The sequence below is a fragment of the Pristis pectinata genome, chromosome 11, assembly GCF_009764475.1.
Source record: "Pristis pectinata isolate sPriPec2 chromosome 11, sPriPec2.1.pri, whole genome shotgun sequence".
Classification (NCBI taxonomy): domain Eukaryota; kingdom Metazoa; phylum Chordata; class Chondrichthyes; order Rhinopristiformes; family Pristidae; genus Pristis; species Pristis pectinata.
In genome coordinates this window covers 23,197,226-23,214,466 of record NC_067415.1, presented here as the reverse complement: position 1 = coordinate 23,214,466, position 17,241 = coordinate 23,197,226, and the positions used below count along the sequence as shown (strand labels likewise).

General features: G+C 37.0%; 1 protein-coding gene across 1 annotated transcript in view; it reads left to right on the top strand.

Moving 5' to 3' along the window:
- The window catches only part of nbeaa (neurobeachin a), a 560,854-nt gene that overhangs the window by 452,492 nt on the left and 91,121 nt on the right, over nt 1-17,241 (top strand). Inside the window, exons 45-46 of the mRNA XM_052025565.1 lie at nt 4,984-5,124; nt 17,103-17,222. Coding sequence (XP_051881525.1) covers nt 4,984-5,124; nt 17,103-17,222 — 261 coding nt within the window. The remainder of the gene's footprint in view (nt 1-4,983; nt 5,125-17,102; nt 17,223-17,241) is intronic.

Genomic DNA, 17,241 nt, shown 5'->3' with positions numbered 1-17,241 from the left:
ATGAATGCCCTTAGGATAGGGAGGGGAAGGAGTGGTGGGATGCGGTGTGAGTAGATGTAGTGTCCAGCATACAGTAAGTGGGGAATGCAGCTGTTTGCATTGTTGTTATGGAGACTGAAGAAGCATTTTTGTTCTTTCTGCCTCCATGTATGGGAAAACAAATTTGGAAAATGTATCCAAGTGTATTGCAAAGATGTACAGGTTAGGAGCTGTGGGCATGCTATGTTGGCGGCGGAAGACTGGCGACACTTGCGGGCTGCCCCCAGCACATTTTCGGTAACACAAAAAGATGCATTTCACTGTGTGTTTCGATGTACATGTGACTAATAAATAAATATCTTATCTTTCTTCTATTTAGATATTTTCATGGCTTCCCTGATCACTATCTTCAAAAGTTCCTTCTTCTAACAGACAACCTTCCAGAAGACTCTGGCCTCTTTTTCGCTCACAATTCATTGCCCTACCATTGGCAGCCTTTTCTTTCACTAGGGCTAAAATTACCTTCATAAATGTTTATGTCCCAACAACTCATTCTCTCCTTTTCTGTGACCCACCTATTTGACCAAGCTTTTCTCTAGCTACCTGAAACAGAGGAATAACATAATGAAAATTTTGTTTTAATAAAAATGTTTAGCTTTTGTTCATTGCTGCCTTTGATTGTCTGGCTACCATGAATGTTCCTAGAAGAAGCACTTGCAGTGCACCACTTCATGGGACAATTTGCATAATGCCCTCAATGTACTATAACCTGATGAAAAAAAACTTTTCTGATTAAAGAAAAGTCAACCATAACCCTGAGGATGAATATGCTCCTGCCAGAATGTCACTAAACCTGGATGCTTGCACAACCATTCACCTGTAAATTAACCCACAGTCATCTGCTGACTCAAACATGCAATTTCAAATCACCTTCAGTTACAAGGACTCACAAGGACGTACTACATAACTGACAAATTAGAACCAGTCAGGCTTCTTGAAGAATAATTTCTCTCACAAAAATCTTAGAAATTAATTCCTTTGTATATTTAGGGCAAGCTTTCAGCAGATATTCACTGCAGGTTATTTGATTTAAATTATAAGAATTATTTTAAATCACAGAGACTGCATTGCATGCAAAAGTTCTCTGTGGTAAGCACTAATAAATCAAAAATAGAATAGCAAAGACAAAGCTAATCACCTGCTTAAAAGTGCTAGCTCTGGCAACTTCGTGCACCTTTGTTAAATCATTTAACTCTTGTGACTAGACTTCCTTATAGCTTTAAAAACATTTTATTGCTGGCTTTCAGACTTAATCAAAATCAGTAGTTTCCTCCCTTTCTGTTTCACAGGAAGGTTCTTGATAAAGTCTCAATTTTACATCAGCAGACTAATCAGGGATGTAAAATCCCAAGAGAGCCAAGGGAAAGTGGGAAGTTGAATTCAAATTGGCTCAGTAGGTGAAAGAGGATGGAATTTTTCCTGACTGGATGGCTAGATATCTTGTCTAGATAAGTTGGCAGTGTGGTTAATAGTGTGGAAGGAAGTTGTAGATTGCAGGAATACATTGATGGAACTAATTTAGCAGCAAATGGAATTCAGTCTATAGAAGTGTCAGATATTGTGTTTGCGGAGGGGAGTACCCAATAAATGGTAGATACTAACGAGTGCAGAGGAACGAAGGGGTCTGGGAGTCTATGTCCGTAGATTCATGAAGGTTGCAGGACAGGGAAGTAAGGTGCTTGAGAAGGCATATGGGATATTTGCCTTGTTCGCCAAGCATACAAAACAGTACTTGAACTGTGCCTAGAAGCTAGTTAGCTCTCAGCTAGAATAATGTGTTTAGTTCTAATTACCAAACTAGAGAAAGGATGTGATTGCATTGGAAAGGATGCTGGGGGATTCACAAGGGCTGGAGAATTTTAGTTATGAGGAGAAATTGGCTAGACTAGGTATGTTCTTTTAAAGGGGAGAAGGTGATTTAACTGAAGTGTATGCAACTAGGGCAGGTCTAGGCAGGGTGAACAGGAAGGACCTATATGCTGTAGCAGAAAAATCATTGACTGATGCAAGATATGTTAGTTGGTAGAAATATTAAAAAAGAGTTGAGGAAATATTTTCATACCTAAAGTTTGTGGGTACTGGAGCTCACTGCCTGAAAAGATGGTGGAGGCTGAAACTCTCATTAAATTTAAAGGATATCTTATTGACTACTTGAACCATTGCCATAACTTATAAAGCCGAAGAGCTGGGAAGCAATATTAGCCTAAGTAGCTCTTATTTTGGCTGGCATAGAAGTGAGGAGCCGAGAAGCCTCCTCTCCGAGTAATAAAATTTCTATACTTTTATGATTCCATCTTTTTATAATTTTCTGTAGTTGTAAATTAGTTGTTTTGGGGTATTTTCATGGGTAATGTTAAGGCCATTGTCTCATACTGGCTACAGATGTGCATGATTGCTTTTTGAAAAAAACCCTAGGCAATTTGAACTGATGTATTATTGAAAATATTGGAAGTTAAATATTAGAAATTTGCTGCTAACTTGTATGAAAATTGTAGAGTTGGTATTTATTTCTGGAATAATTACCATGAAAATACTAGGATTAATGACATAATTAACTGTGTAGTTTGACCCTACAGATACTAGGCAACATTATAATCAAAGATTAGACATTTACTAAAAATTAAAATATTTTGTATTAATTGTAACAGTATCAATTTTTGATGGAATTATTATTTATATTTTACAGATCTAGGAATTAGATGGGAGACCTGAACTAATAGTCTTCAAAATATTAGTTTGAGAATTTAACTTCAGTTATTAACGATCAGTAATGAAAATGATTAATCCTGAAGCAGTTCTGTCTGTTTTTAGTGATAGCTCAACCAGCCCTTTAGGAAAGGCAATCAGTTGTCCTTACTAAGTCTGTCCTATATGTGACTTGAGTGCCATGTCAAAGTTATAGACTATTAACTGTGCAAAAGACTAGGTTACAGGAACTAAAAGGGGAAATGGGACGGAAGGGATTGCTCTGCTGGGAGCCAACATAGACTTAATCGATCTAATGGCCTCTTCCTGTCTTATTATACTATGACACTTAAACTATCACTTATAGGAACATGTGAAACAGGAATAAGAATTAACCACAAGACCTCTCTGTCATTTGACAAAATCATAGATGATCCACCTCAACTCCACTTTCTTGTCTGATCCACATATCTCTTGATTCTCCTGAATTCCAAAATCTGTGAGTCTTAGCCTTGAATATGCCCAATGACTCAGCATTTTGGGATAAAGAGATCCAAAGATTTACAGCCCAATGAGTGAAGATATAGCTCAGACACACTTAAATGTCAGACCCCTTATCCTGTGACTATATTCCCTAACTCCAGCCAAGGGGAACAACCTTTTAGTATCTGCCCTATCAAGCCTTTTCAGAATCTATATGTGAATTAGATCACCTTTCAATCTACACTTACCTCTTACTCATTAATGTCCAATTACCACAGTTCCTACTTAACTGAATAAAATGCAGTGTTTTGAAAAGGCATAGCACCATCTTCCACAGAAACTAGGAATGGGTATTAAATGCTAATCTTGTCAGTGGAACCACATTCCAAGACTGAATAAAGTTGAATTGCTTTGAGTTATTTTCAAATTGAATAGTATAATTGAAATTTTAGGGAAAAATATCAAACCCCAGACTGCTAGCTAGGTATGTTAATAAATGATCTATTTCCGGCTTTCTTATAAATCTACATATCCTCAATCTGTAAATACACTTATTTAGAATGCGATTGAAAGTATAACTAATGGTAGCTTGTTTACATAATGGACTGTGCGTTTGTAATATTATAACACAATACCAGGTTCCACAAAAATCAATTCAGCAAAAATGAAAAATACAAAACAGGATGAAATGTCATTGAAGATAATTATTGTGGCATCAAATAAAGAAATGCTCTGCTTAAACGATGCTTAGAGAGCATGCTACATAAAGCTTACGTTTATCAACTATTTTGTGGAAGGATAAAATATTTTAATTATATTTGGTGATTCATTACATGTAAGTTCTTAAACGTATTTAAGATATAATTTTAACAAAACCATTCCACACTGCTTTATGTCATGTAGCACCTTATGTTTCTTTTTTTAGGATATTTTTATCTTAAAATCCACAGTATTTGATGGGTTGTTTCTCATTCGTGAGACATCACTGAAAAACACAGACATGTTTAACAATTCTACACTGCAGGATTTAGTTGTCAAGCACTGGATATAACCCAGGCCATACAGATAAAGAGGCATGCTGAATATGTCAATTAAGAGTTGTTGAGACAAAATTTCAAATTTGTGTGTTTGGAAAATGGAATTTTTCAGGTAGTGTCTTGTGAAAAGCTCGTTATTATTTAGTCATTAACCTATCTATTCCTTTATATTTGAACACAGTTTTGTCTATAAGCTGTGGTTAAAATACAATTTTATGGATTGCTATTCTACTATGCAGTAGACAAAATAGTATATGCCATACAACATTCTGGAAATTTTGTGGCTGTCAAGAAAATGTAATGCATAGTATACAAGTTAACAGCCTATTAAACAATTCAAGTTGAACCAAATTTGAAACACTGCTCTATAGCTCATTCGGAGAGGTTGTTATTTTGTTCTCAATGCCTTTGTTGGTACTGTGCTCAGTCACAACAGTCACATTTCACAATATAGATGCTCATAGAGTCATAGATGCTGTCATTATTTATCTCTTTCATTAAAAAAACCTTGCAAAACTATTCTTGAAGATTGGCAAAAATAAATCCTTTATGCATTTGGAGTAATAAAGAAATGTTTACGTCTCCATTCCATACTTAAAATGATTTGAAAAATTTATTACTGTTGGAATCTGTTTCCATAATTGAGGAACAATCAACTTAAGGGTAGCTACATTTTATTTTCAAGATGATGTTTAAAGCTAACACTAATTATTTGTTATCTGTATTTCTTCCCTGACAGCCTATTGGATCTTTGAACCCAAAGCGTGCTGTCTTCTATGCTGAACGCTATGAGACATGGGAGGATGATCAAGTTCCACCTTACCATTACAATACCCATTATTCTACAGCTACTTCCACACTAGCTTGGCTTGTCAGAATTGTGAGTATCTTCTTTTACATATTTTATTTAAAATTATCTGAATCAACAGCAGAAGCAGAGCATTTAGTCCAACATCTTTAAGCCAGTGCTTTTGACTAATTTCTTCTGGAACTCAGTGTGTATTTGGAAATGTCATATTCAAATTTACTGAACAATCCAAACAAAAGTAAATTCTCTGCATAACAATTTATTCTGTTATTCCCACTAATTTTACTACTCAACTTGTTACATCAGAATATTTTTGGATTATTTGGATTGGATAATTTGAAAATTCTGTGCACTCATGTATTAATCAGCCAAAAAATAACAATTATTACATTTTATTGTAAAGTTTGAGAATTAATGAATAAGGCCAAGTCATAATCACTACTATAGAAACAATTTATTGTGTTACAAATTATAAATATTATGAAAGTAAGAACTTGGATATATAGTATGTAAGAAACTGTTGGTAATTTTGTTCTAAATATATAATCTATAACAGCATTTTAATGAGTGGTTATTACAAAAGTTGCTAGTTCCTTTCTTCTGTGTCTTAAAGTAAATCATTTTGTGTTGGAATCGTACAAGTTGATGTCATACATCATCATCATCTTAGTTTTGTAACTATTTCAATGTTCAATATTTGCAGTTACGTACTCGGTAATTGAAATCCTTGGAGCTTATACTGAACTCTAAGGGGGATATGAGCTAGTGGGTTAGCAGTGTTCTTGACATCCACAACAATGATTTTAAGCTTTTGAGTATTTTTTTAACATTGTTAAAGTAATCCTAAATTTCACTACGTAGAGGCGTTACAAAATTTCTTTTGTGACAAAATCCATGAGAGTTTGTTTTTAAACAGATATTTGTAGTTAATACCATTAAGATAGAAATGGGATTGATACACTGAGTGTAACTGTATTAAAGGTCTGGACAGGCAGTCAGCCATATCTAATAAAACTGATTAGGTTGCACAGTTTGACATGAAATTACAAAATCAGATTAGGCAATGACATAACCTTTAGGTTGCATGGATACATAGATTTTTGATGTTTTTACAGAACATTCTTGGATTATTTTACAATTTCAGATTAATTATCCCCTTTAGTGAATAACTGAAATTTGTGAGGAGAGAATAATGTCTGATTGACACAAAAATAAAACCTACTTTCAACCCATATTTATTCTACTCTGGTATTAGTTGTATGTGATAAAATACAGATTGGTAAGAGTCAGTAAGAAGGTAAGATTTGAAGCTTTACCCACATTGACATTTCTAAAATAGGTTTCCATTGTATGTACAATTGCACCCACTTGAATGGAGGATTTATTTAGTTCTGCATTCTCTTTGGGTTGTCACACTGAAGTCTTTTTGATCAAGTGGTTTGAACTTGCATTATAACATATGTTAAAAAATTGCAATGAATTTTTAAAAACTTTTTGCAAGACTTTGAAGCTGTTTTGTTCCAAACCATATGGAAAAAAAAACATCCAACACTAATGCTATTAGCTTTCTCATAGAATTACTCACAGTTCATAGGAGATTTTATAAGATCAAGCATTGTTTTATGAACATTAGGATGCCAACTGTTGTATCAGGGAGCAGGATAAACTCTGCGGCCAGCAGTCTTTTTCTGTGAACTCCAATGGTCTGAAATCACTGTGATTTTCCAGAACCTGTTACCTATCTTCATTATGATCCTTTCTTAAAATAGTTAAGCACAATTCATCTTCTTGAAATTAATGGGTGGAAAATTCTGAGCTATGTGTGCTATTTCCAGTGTGAACTGAAACACAGAAGCAGAATATTTACTTTTCTGTTGACAATTTTGCTAACTTTACTGAACATAACTTTTCATGAATAAGTAAAATTATTTAGTCGAGTAGATGAGGGGAGACAGTGGGTGGTGGTGTAATTAGATTTTCAGAGGGATTTTGCTAAGGCTCCCTACAGGATGTCAGTGAACAATGTCAGGGCACATGGAGTTGGGGGTAATATACCAGTGGATTGAAAGTTGGTTAACAAATAGAATACAAAGAGTAGGAATAAATAGGTTCTTCTCAGGTTGGTAGGCTGTAATTTAGTGATCTGTGCATGGACCCCAAATATTCACAAACTATATCAATTACTTGGTTGAGGGAACCAAATGTAACATTTCTAAGTTTGCTGATTGAGTAATGATGAGAATGCAAAAGCTTCAATGGATATATACAAGCTAAATGTGGGCAAAAGTATGGTAGGGGAAGTACAATATGGAAAATGTGAGGTTATCCACTTTTGTAGAAAAAGAAATGCTGAGTATTTTTTAAATAATGAGAGATTGAGAAATGTTAACGTTTAAAGAGACTTGAGTATCCTTGTGCATAATCCACTGAGAATTAACATGCAGATGCAACAGGAATTTGAAAGGCAAATGATAGGTTGGTCTTTATTACAAAAATTACAAGACGATTTAAGTACAAGAGTAATGTTGCATTTCTGCAATTATTTGGGCGTTGGTGTGACCACACCATTGGTATAGCATACAATTTTGGTCTCCTTTCATATAAATCCTTGCTACAGAGGGAGTCAGCAAAGATTCATCAGACTGGTTCGTGGAATGGTAGGTTTGCCATATCAGAAGCATCTTAGTAGGCTAGGCCTCAAGTCTTTAAAGTTTAGAAGAATGAAAGGTGACCTCATTGAGACATACAAACTACTAAGAGGACTTAACAGGGTAAATACAGAGAGGATGTTGCCCCTGGATAAGGAGTCTAGAACAAGGGATTACAGTCTAAAAATAAGAGATAGTCCATTTAGGGTGAAAAATCTCTTCACTGCACAGGATATCAAATCTTTGGAATTTCTGCCTTAGAAGGCTGTGGATGTTGAGTATTATTTGCATTAAAAATAGAGATCAATCAGTTATGGGGATATGGGGATAGGGCAAGAAGTTGAAGTTGAAGTTAGTCATGATCTTGTTGAATGGTGGAGCAAGCTCAAGGGACCAAATGTATTACTTCAGCTCCAATTTCTTACATCATTATTTTCTAAGTCAAATAGATCGTCTGTTCCTCCTCATGAAGACACTTTTACCCCCTCAAACTCCTTCCTATTTATATACTCTCCTGTAACACTCACCCACTTAGTTCACAGAAGCTCATCCTCATTGCATTCTGCCTCTGGGATTCACTCCATTAACTTCAATGGAATGAATTTTGAATGAAGAATACAAAAGATTGATGTCACTATATTTGGTGTTACCAGCCTGGGATGAACTTACAAACATAAGAAGTACAACAGGAGTAGGCCATTTTGCTCTTCATGCATGTTCTAACATTCAACATGATCATGGTTTTTTTTATCTCAGCGCTATTCCCTTTCACTAATCCCATTTTCCTTGATTTCCTTAATTTCCACAAATCTTTTCCTAGAAAGGAAAATTTCTAACCTTTCCTTTTCTTGCCACAGCACTACTTGTGCACTCTAATATCTGTATCGTTGCTGCTGAACTCCCATCTCTTCTCTTTCAATCACTAATGTTTTTATTCCACTAAAACTGACCTTGACATTCAGACTTCCTCTCCGCACATCACTAAGTCATCCTATCTCACCTGAACTTCCCGTGCCATTACAATTGGCCTTTTTCTTTGCTGATGCTTTGGCATGCTTTATCATTGCTGTTATAGGTTTAATTTTGCTCTGGATATCTTCACTTACAGAGTGCCTGCAGCAGTTTGCAGTGATAGTTCAAAACTGATGCCATGGCAAAAGGTAAAATGTAGACCAAGGGAGTCTGACATTTGTTCTAATTTGTATGTGCATGAAGAGTTCTAAAATGCTGATTTATTCCCATTAGATATATATCTTCCTTACCTCCTAAATTGTAAATTGTTGCTGACTTATAACTATGAAATTTGAGCAGTTATCTGCAAAATATCTCCACATAGGAGGTTACTGTAGGAAATAATGATTTGACTGACAAAGCATGCCCTAAAACATCCTTATTTAGAGTGGCAGTAGTATTTTTGCAGAAGTACAAGTTTTATTGGAGAAACGTAAATAGTAATGTGGTTGATAACTTGTTAATGAGGAGCTAGCTGCAGGTTACAGGGTGATATTGATCAGTTGGTAAGAAGGGCAGAACAATGGCAAATGTAATTTAATCCTGATAATTGTGAGCTGATGCACCTTGGGAGGACTAATATGGGATAGTTGCCTTCTTTAACCAGGACATAGAGTACAAAAGCAGGGAGGTTATGGTACAACTTCATAAAACATTGGTTAGTCCTGGTCATCACATTGGAGACAGTACAGAGGAGTTTGACCAGAATGTTGCCTGGGATGGAATGCGTCAGTTATGAGGAGAGACTGTATAGGCTGGGTTTGTTTTCCTTGGAGCAGAGGAGGCTAAGGGGGTGGGGGGTGGGGGGTGGTGGTGGAATGTGTGGTGAGACCTGATAGAGGTATACAAAACTCTGATGGGCACAGATAGGGTAGATTGTAGGAAACTTTTCCCCATAGCACAGTGTCTAAAACTAGCGGGAATTGGTTTAGGATAAGGGATAAGGTATTTAGAGGGGTTTGGAAGAAGAACTTTTTCACCTAGATAGTTGTTGGAATTGGAATGCACTGCCTGACTGGGTAGTGGAGGTGGGTACTCTCACAATATTTAAGAATTATCTAGACAAGCACTTGAATCGCCAACGTATAGAAGGCTGTACCCACAAACAATCTGCTGAAGGAACTTAACGGGTCAAGCAGCATCTGTGGGAGGAAAGGAATTGTCAATGTTTCGGGTCAAAACCCTGCATCAGGACAATTCCTTTCCTCCCACAGATGCTGCTCGACCCGCTGAGTTCCTTCAGCAGATTGTTTGTTGCTCCAGGTTCCAACGTCTGCAGTCTCTTGTGTCTACCTTGAAGGCTGTATTTTGTTTTCTGTTTTTAAATTTGTATATTTTTAATTGTAATTTCATTTTTAATAGCCTTTAAATATTTCTGTATAACAGAAATATTCAGAAGCGCTAAAAAGCCTTGACAGCTTTAACAACTGTCAGTCAAAGTTTTCAGAGGTGTTCCATGGGTGAGGCCTATCCTAGCCTGTTCTATCTAAATTAATATCATGGGAAGCCCAGGTGTTATCCAAGGCCTTGCCACAGTTTTAAGACAATCTCTGACAATACGACCACATTTTCAGATGTGAACCAGGTAATTGTACAATATCAAAATACTTCAGCAGTGTGCAATAGCGAGCCCCACTTAACAAAATCCAGGCTAAACTACAGCTGTTACTAATTGCAGGTTGTCTTAATCACAGTTACCAAAGAAGCAAGAAGAGCATGTTGGAAATCAAATACTATGTAATAAAATTAGTTTAAATATGAAATTTGCCCCAAATGAAGATTTTGACAACTGAATCTCCTGTTTGTTTCTATTGGAAAATGCAAAGGAGCGCACAGACACCTCAATGGGATAAAGCAATAGGCTTTCCTCCTTCAACTAATAGAAATCTTACTGAGCCATTCTGGGAATATCTATGCATTGGATTTATTCAGAATGCATGGATATATTCATAAATATCCTTACCTGTCCTAAAAGAGAAATACAGAATCAAAATGTTGTGCTTAATTCACTTAGTTTACTTTCTCATTTGTTTTATTGATAGAAATTCTTATTAGAATTGGATGTTTTAAAGTCCTCAGGTATTTCTGTGGTTGTTTCCGAGTTGATTTCCTTGACTTTGATTTGTGCATTCTCTGTCTTCTATTGCAATTTACTGTTGTTTTATGTTGAATTAATCAATGAAAATGCAATAGTAATAGTCTGGAGGCATAGTTCTGACAGCAGTAACTTTGACAAAGAAAGTGTACTGCAGATCCTTTAATATATTACCAGTAAACTTCCTTCAACTTGGCTGATGATGAGTTGGAGACTGCTTTGTGTAAAATTTGATTTTAATTGCCTGATAAATGCCAGATATATGTCTCCAGATGGTACATTGATAAACTTTAGGCCTAATTAAGCAGCTGGGCTAACATAAATTTTATAGGAGACAAATGTAAGATCATTCATAGTAGCATAAATGTTTATGGCATAGTAATAAGTTATCATATCTGTGTTTGCTGTCAGCTCATACATTCAGATATGAAATCCCATTACTCTATATAATTTAGAGCCCCCCTCTGCTCCTTAGGGAACAGGAAATAACAGAAGTATGCAAAGGATATCCATTAGTGAAATGTGGAGAAGGAAAAGTGCCTGAATGTGCTTGCAGATCATTCACTGAAAGTTTTATGTCAATATGAAGCTGCCATCAACAAGGATTTCACTTCTGGGATAAGTGAAAAGAAGCTAGTCTAACCTTTACCCAATCAATGGCAAATCTACAATAATTCTCTTTGCAATTTGAACACCTTGACCCAGATTTTGCTGGATTTTTACCAGCATTTCTCAATATAAGTGCCAGAAAGTTTTAGGACTTGTGCTTGAATATAGAGGTCCTGAGCCTATTGACTGAATTCCACCAGTGATTTTCCAGCTCTTCTCTGCAGTGTACTTCCCATAAAAATCATTGGCAGAACTGAAGCTTGCTGAAGTTGCTCAACATTTAAAGTGCAGAATCTCAGAACCTACATCAGGATACACCAAGGCCATACTTTTAATCTTATGCTTTAAAGGCACACAAGACATCTTGCAGAAAAAGCATTATGGATTCTTTGTAACATTTGTATCCAATGGAACTGAAAGTCCAGTTCACCATGAATGGGGATTGCAGGGCTACAGGGAAAAATAAGTCACATTTTTTAAAATTATCTTCATTTTAAAATATTTTCAATTATTTATGTATTTTAAGTGCTTGATTTGACCATTTTTTTATTTCAACATTTTCTAAATGTTTACACTTACTTTGTTTTTTTTAAACCTTTTTACATGTTTCTGAATGTCATTAGAGCATAGGAAGTCAAAGCAGAAGTAGTCACCCTAGGCTGCCTCTGCCATTAAAAAAAGATCATGGCTGATCTGATCCTGACCTCAACACTTTTCTGCCTGTTCCCCAAAATCCTTGAGCCACTCCCCATAGTCCAAAATTCTACTGATTTCTGCCTTGAATACATTCAATGACTCCAAGTAGAGATTTGTAAAGATTGACTGCCCTCCAAGAGAAGAACTTCCTCCTATTCTCCATGATACATAGGTGATTCCCCCTCACAACCCCACCCTCCAGAATTTACCCATCAAGATCCCTCAGAATCTTACATATTTCAATAGTATCACTTAACATTCTTCTAAGCTCCCATTAGTACAGGTCCAGCTCACCTAACTATTCCAGAAATCAACCTTGTGAAACTGTTCTGAATTGCTTCTGGTGGAAGTAAATGAATAAGTCAACCATAACTATATGTCATAGAGCCACAGAGTTATATAGCATGGAAACAGACCCTTTGCCTCAACTGATCCATACTGACCAAGGTTCCAATCTGAGCTAGTTACATTTATACATGTTTGGCCCATATCCCTCTAAATCTTTCCTATCTATTTACCTGTCCAAGTGCATTTTAAATATTGTTAATGTACCTGTCTCAACCACTTCCTCTGGCAGCTCATTCCATATATAGACCACCCTCTTAAATCTCTCCCCTCTCACCCTAAATGCATGTCCTCTTGTTCTTGATTCCCCAACCGTGGGAAAAGGACAGTGTACATTCATCCTATCTATGCCTCTCACGATTTTATACACCTCTATAATATCAACCCTCATTCTCCCACACTCCAATGAATAAAGTCCCAACCTGTTCAAACCCTCTCCATAACTCAGTCCTGTGAGTTCTGGAAACATCCTCATAAATCTCCTCTGCACTCTTTCCAGCTTAATGGCATCTTTCTTATAGCAGGGTGACCAAAACTGAACACAATATTCCAAATGCGTCCTCACCAACATCTTGGACAACTGCAAAATAACATCCCAACTTCAATACCCAATGCCCTGAATGATGAAGGCCAGCATGCCAAAAGCCTTCTTCATCACCCTGTCTACCTGTGACACCACCTTCAGGGAACCATGTACTCCTAGGTCCCTTTGTTCAACAATGCTCCCCAAGACTCTACTGTTCACTGTGAAAGTCCTACCCTAATTTGTCTTCCAAAATGTAACACCTCACACTTATCTGAATTAAACTCCATTTGCCATTTTCTTGGCCCACTTACCCAGCTGATCAAGATCCCTCTGCAATTCCTGATAAACATCTTCACTGTCTACGATACCACCTATTTTAATGTCATCTGCAAACTTACTAACCATGCCTTGTACATTCTTGTCCAAATCATTGATATGGATGATGAATAGCAATGGGCCTAGCATCGGTCCCTGGGGAACAGCATTAGTCATGGGCCTCCAGTCCAAAAAACAACCTTCCACCATCACCCTCTGCTTCCTGCAATCAAGCCAGTTGTATGTATTATTTCCAGTGTGGTCTCAGCAACATCCTGTACATTTGTAGCATGAGTTACCTTTACTTTTGTACTCCATCCCTCTTCCCAAAAGTAAAGGTCTTCCTAATTACCTGCTGTAACTATCTAATTTTCTCTATTTCCTGGACAAGGGCCTCTAGATCCTTTTGTTCAACTGTGTTTTCTAATCTTTTTCCATTTAAACAATATTCTGCTTCTATTATCTTCCTACTAAAGTGAATAACCTCACATTTCCCCAGTTATACTCCATTTACTATAGTTATGCACACTCATTTAGGCGGACTCTTTGTATTAGCAATGCACTCAGTCCATTCATCTAAGTCATAAGTATAGATTTTATGTAGTTGAAGCTGCAGCACAGATACCTGTGGCACTCCACTAATTACAGCTTGCCAACTTCGAAAAAGACCTATATATCTTAAGTTAGTATAGTTTGTAATTTCTTTTATTCATTCAAGGGATGCAGGCTTCACAGGCTAAACCAGCATTTAATTGCCCATCCCTAATTGCCCTTGAGGAGGTGGTGGTGAGCTGCCTTCTTGAACTGCTGCAGTTCTTGAGGTGTGGGTATACCCACAATGCTGTTAGAGAGGGAGTTCCAGGTTTTTGACCCAGTAATGGTGAAGGAATGGCGATATATTTCCAAGTCAGGATGGTGCGTGGCTTGGAAGGCAACCTCCAGGTGGTGGTGTTCCCATGCATTTGCTGCCCTTGTTCTTCTAGCCGATCGAGGTCATGGGTTGAAATGTGCTATCTAAGAAGTCCTGATGAGTTGCTACAGTGAATCCTGTAAATAGTACAAACTACTATTGCTGTGTGTCAGTGGTGGAGTGAATGAATAGTTGTGGCTGGGGTGCCTATCAAGTGGGCTGTTGTGTCTTATGTGATACCAAGTTTCTTGACTGTTGTTGAAGCTGCACTCATCCAGGGAAGTAGACAGGATTCCATCACACTCTTGACTTGAGCCTTGTAGATGGTGGACAGGCTTTGGGGAGTGAGGAGGTGAGTTACTTACTGCAAGATGCCTTGCCTCTGACCTGCTTTTATAACCATGTTGTGTACATGGCTACTCCGATTCAGTTTCTGGTCAATGGTAGCCTACAGGATATTGATAGTGAAAGATTCAATGTACTGCCACTGAATATCAGGGGGTGATATCTGCATTTTCTCTTGCTAGATATCATCATTGCCTGGCACTTGTGTGGTGCAAATGTAACTTACTAACTATTAGCTCAGGCCTGGATATTGTCCAGGTCTTGCTGCATTTGGATGTGGACTAAGGTGTGCTTTGGATGTAGTTAGCTAATTCATGCTAGTAATACATTGCTCTCAACACCATGAACTCTATGTGATAATCCTTTATGTGACTTTCATTGAATGCTTCTAGGAAATCCAAATACACTCCTGTCCACTGGTTCCCTCTTATAGAATCCTCAAAAAACTCTAATAAGATAGCCATATATTATTTTCTTTTCATAAAACCAACCTAATTGAATTTGTGATTTGTTAATTGACCTACTACTATTTCCATAACAATGGTTCCTATCATTTTTCCAGTGATAGATATGAGGCTAACTGACCTGTAAGGTTCCTGCTTTCTGTCACCCTCCTTCTTTGAATATGTGTTACGTATGTGATTTTCCAGTCTGCTGGGACTAATCTAGAATCTGGAGAATTTTGAAAGTTCACAATAATTCCATCTACTCTCTCTGCAATCACTTTTTTTCTAGGATCTTAGGATGCAGGCCAACAAGTCTGTGGGACTTGTGAGCCTCAGTCCCATTAGTTTGTCTAGTACTTTTTTCAAGTTATAACAATTTAAGACCCTCACCTCCTTTTGTTTCTGAATTTTCTACTGTTATTGGGATGCAGTCAGTGAATTGAACATGGACAGATGCAACATATTTATTCAAAGGTACCAACATTTCCTTATTTCCTTATTTTCCATTATTACTTCCTCAGTCTCATCCTCTAGAGACACTTACTTTAGTTACTCACTTCCTTTTCATTTGCTTGTTTTCATACTTCTTGCTAATTTACTCTTGCAATCAGCATTCTCCCTCTTTATTACCTTTTCCATCATTCTTTCCAGTTTATAAAATTTTCCCAATCTTCTGGTTTACCACTAATCTTTGTAACATTATATACCAATTTGATTCCGTCCTTAGGTTTCTTAATTAATCATCCTTCTTGTGGAGCCTTTACTTCTCATTGGAATATATCTTCAAAGAAAATGAAAATGTTCCTTTTTATATGTCTAGTTGCTTAAATACTATCTTACTTCTTAATTTTTTACCTTATTTACAAACCTTGTTATTAAATCCTTCAGGACTCTGATCCTAAACCAATTCACGAAGCTATCCCAACAGAACAGCTCCCTTTTCCTCTATTACAAGTGCCAATGTCTCATGATTTGAAACCCATTTTTCCCACACCAAATTATGAAGCAGGCATTCAACTCGCTGATTTTATTAAGCTTGTGCCAATTTGCACAAGATTTGGGTTATAATCCAGAGATTATCAGCTTTGTAGTTTTGCTCCTGCCTATGTCTTTGGCCCCTACATAGACTGTGTCAGCTCCCTTCCCCTTTGTTCCTCTCTAGACACCAAGAAATTTTAAGAAATATTGAAACACCGACAGTTTTGACAGATGGCACAGCTGAGGGCAGGATTGTACTAGCTGTGAAAGGTTTCCAGAAAAGTTTTGTAGAGAGATTGTAGTAGCCCACCTCTCCTGCTGCCACTCAGCTTTGGCCCAGGACTCTCTGCGCCAGCAAGATTAGCCTTCTGGATCCAGAGAAGGTAAATTTGAGAAAGTTGGGAACATTGACAGTAGACTTCACTCAAGAATATCTAAGCTCTTACCTTCTGCAGTATTAAGATAAGATATAAGGTAAGATAAGATATTTATTTATTAGTCATATGTACATCAAAACACAGTGAAATACATCATTTTGCATTGATAAGAACGTGCTGGGGGCAGCCCACAAGTGTCGCCACTCTTCCGGCGCCAACATAGCGTGCCCACAACTCCTAACCTGTACGTCTTTGGGATGTGGGAGGAAACCGGAGCACCCGGAGGAAACCCACGCAGACATGGGGAGAACGTACAAACTCCTTACAGGCAGCAGCGGGAATTGAACCCAGGTCGCTGGTGCTGTAATGCGTTACACTAACCTCTATGCTACTGTGCTGCCGTGTTTGATGACATGTTGGGATGAGAGACCTTTTATGCAGAATTCTGCTTCCAGACCATTTGAGCCATGAAATACATGTATTTTGTTATCATATTCTGATATTATTATCCTCCTCCAGTTGCATGTCATCATTAAAGTTGCTTGATATTGAAAACAAACAAGGTAATCAAGCAAATGGAATATATATTTGAAAATAATTAAAGATGATGTTGGTTATTCTGTAGTTTATTTTTATTGTTATGATAATACCTTTCTTCCTGCCTCAGAAGTAATCTTTTATTGATCAGACTTTATTTAGCAGTTATGTACTGGTTAAATTCACACAATAATAACTTTGTTTTGTTTTAGGAGCCATTTACCACATTTTTCCTTAATGCAAATGAAGGAAAATTTGATTATCCAGAGCGAACATTTTCTTCTGTAGCAAAATCATGGAGGAACTGTCAAAGGGACACTTCAGACGTGAAAGTATGTAAGAGTGCTGACT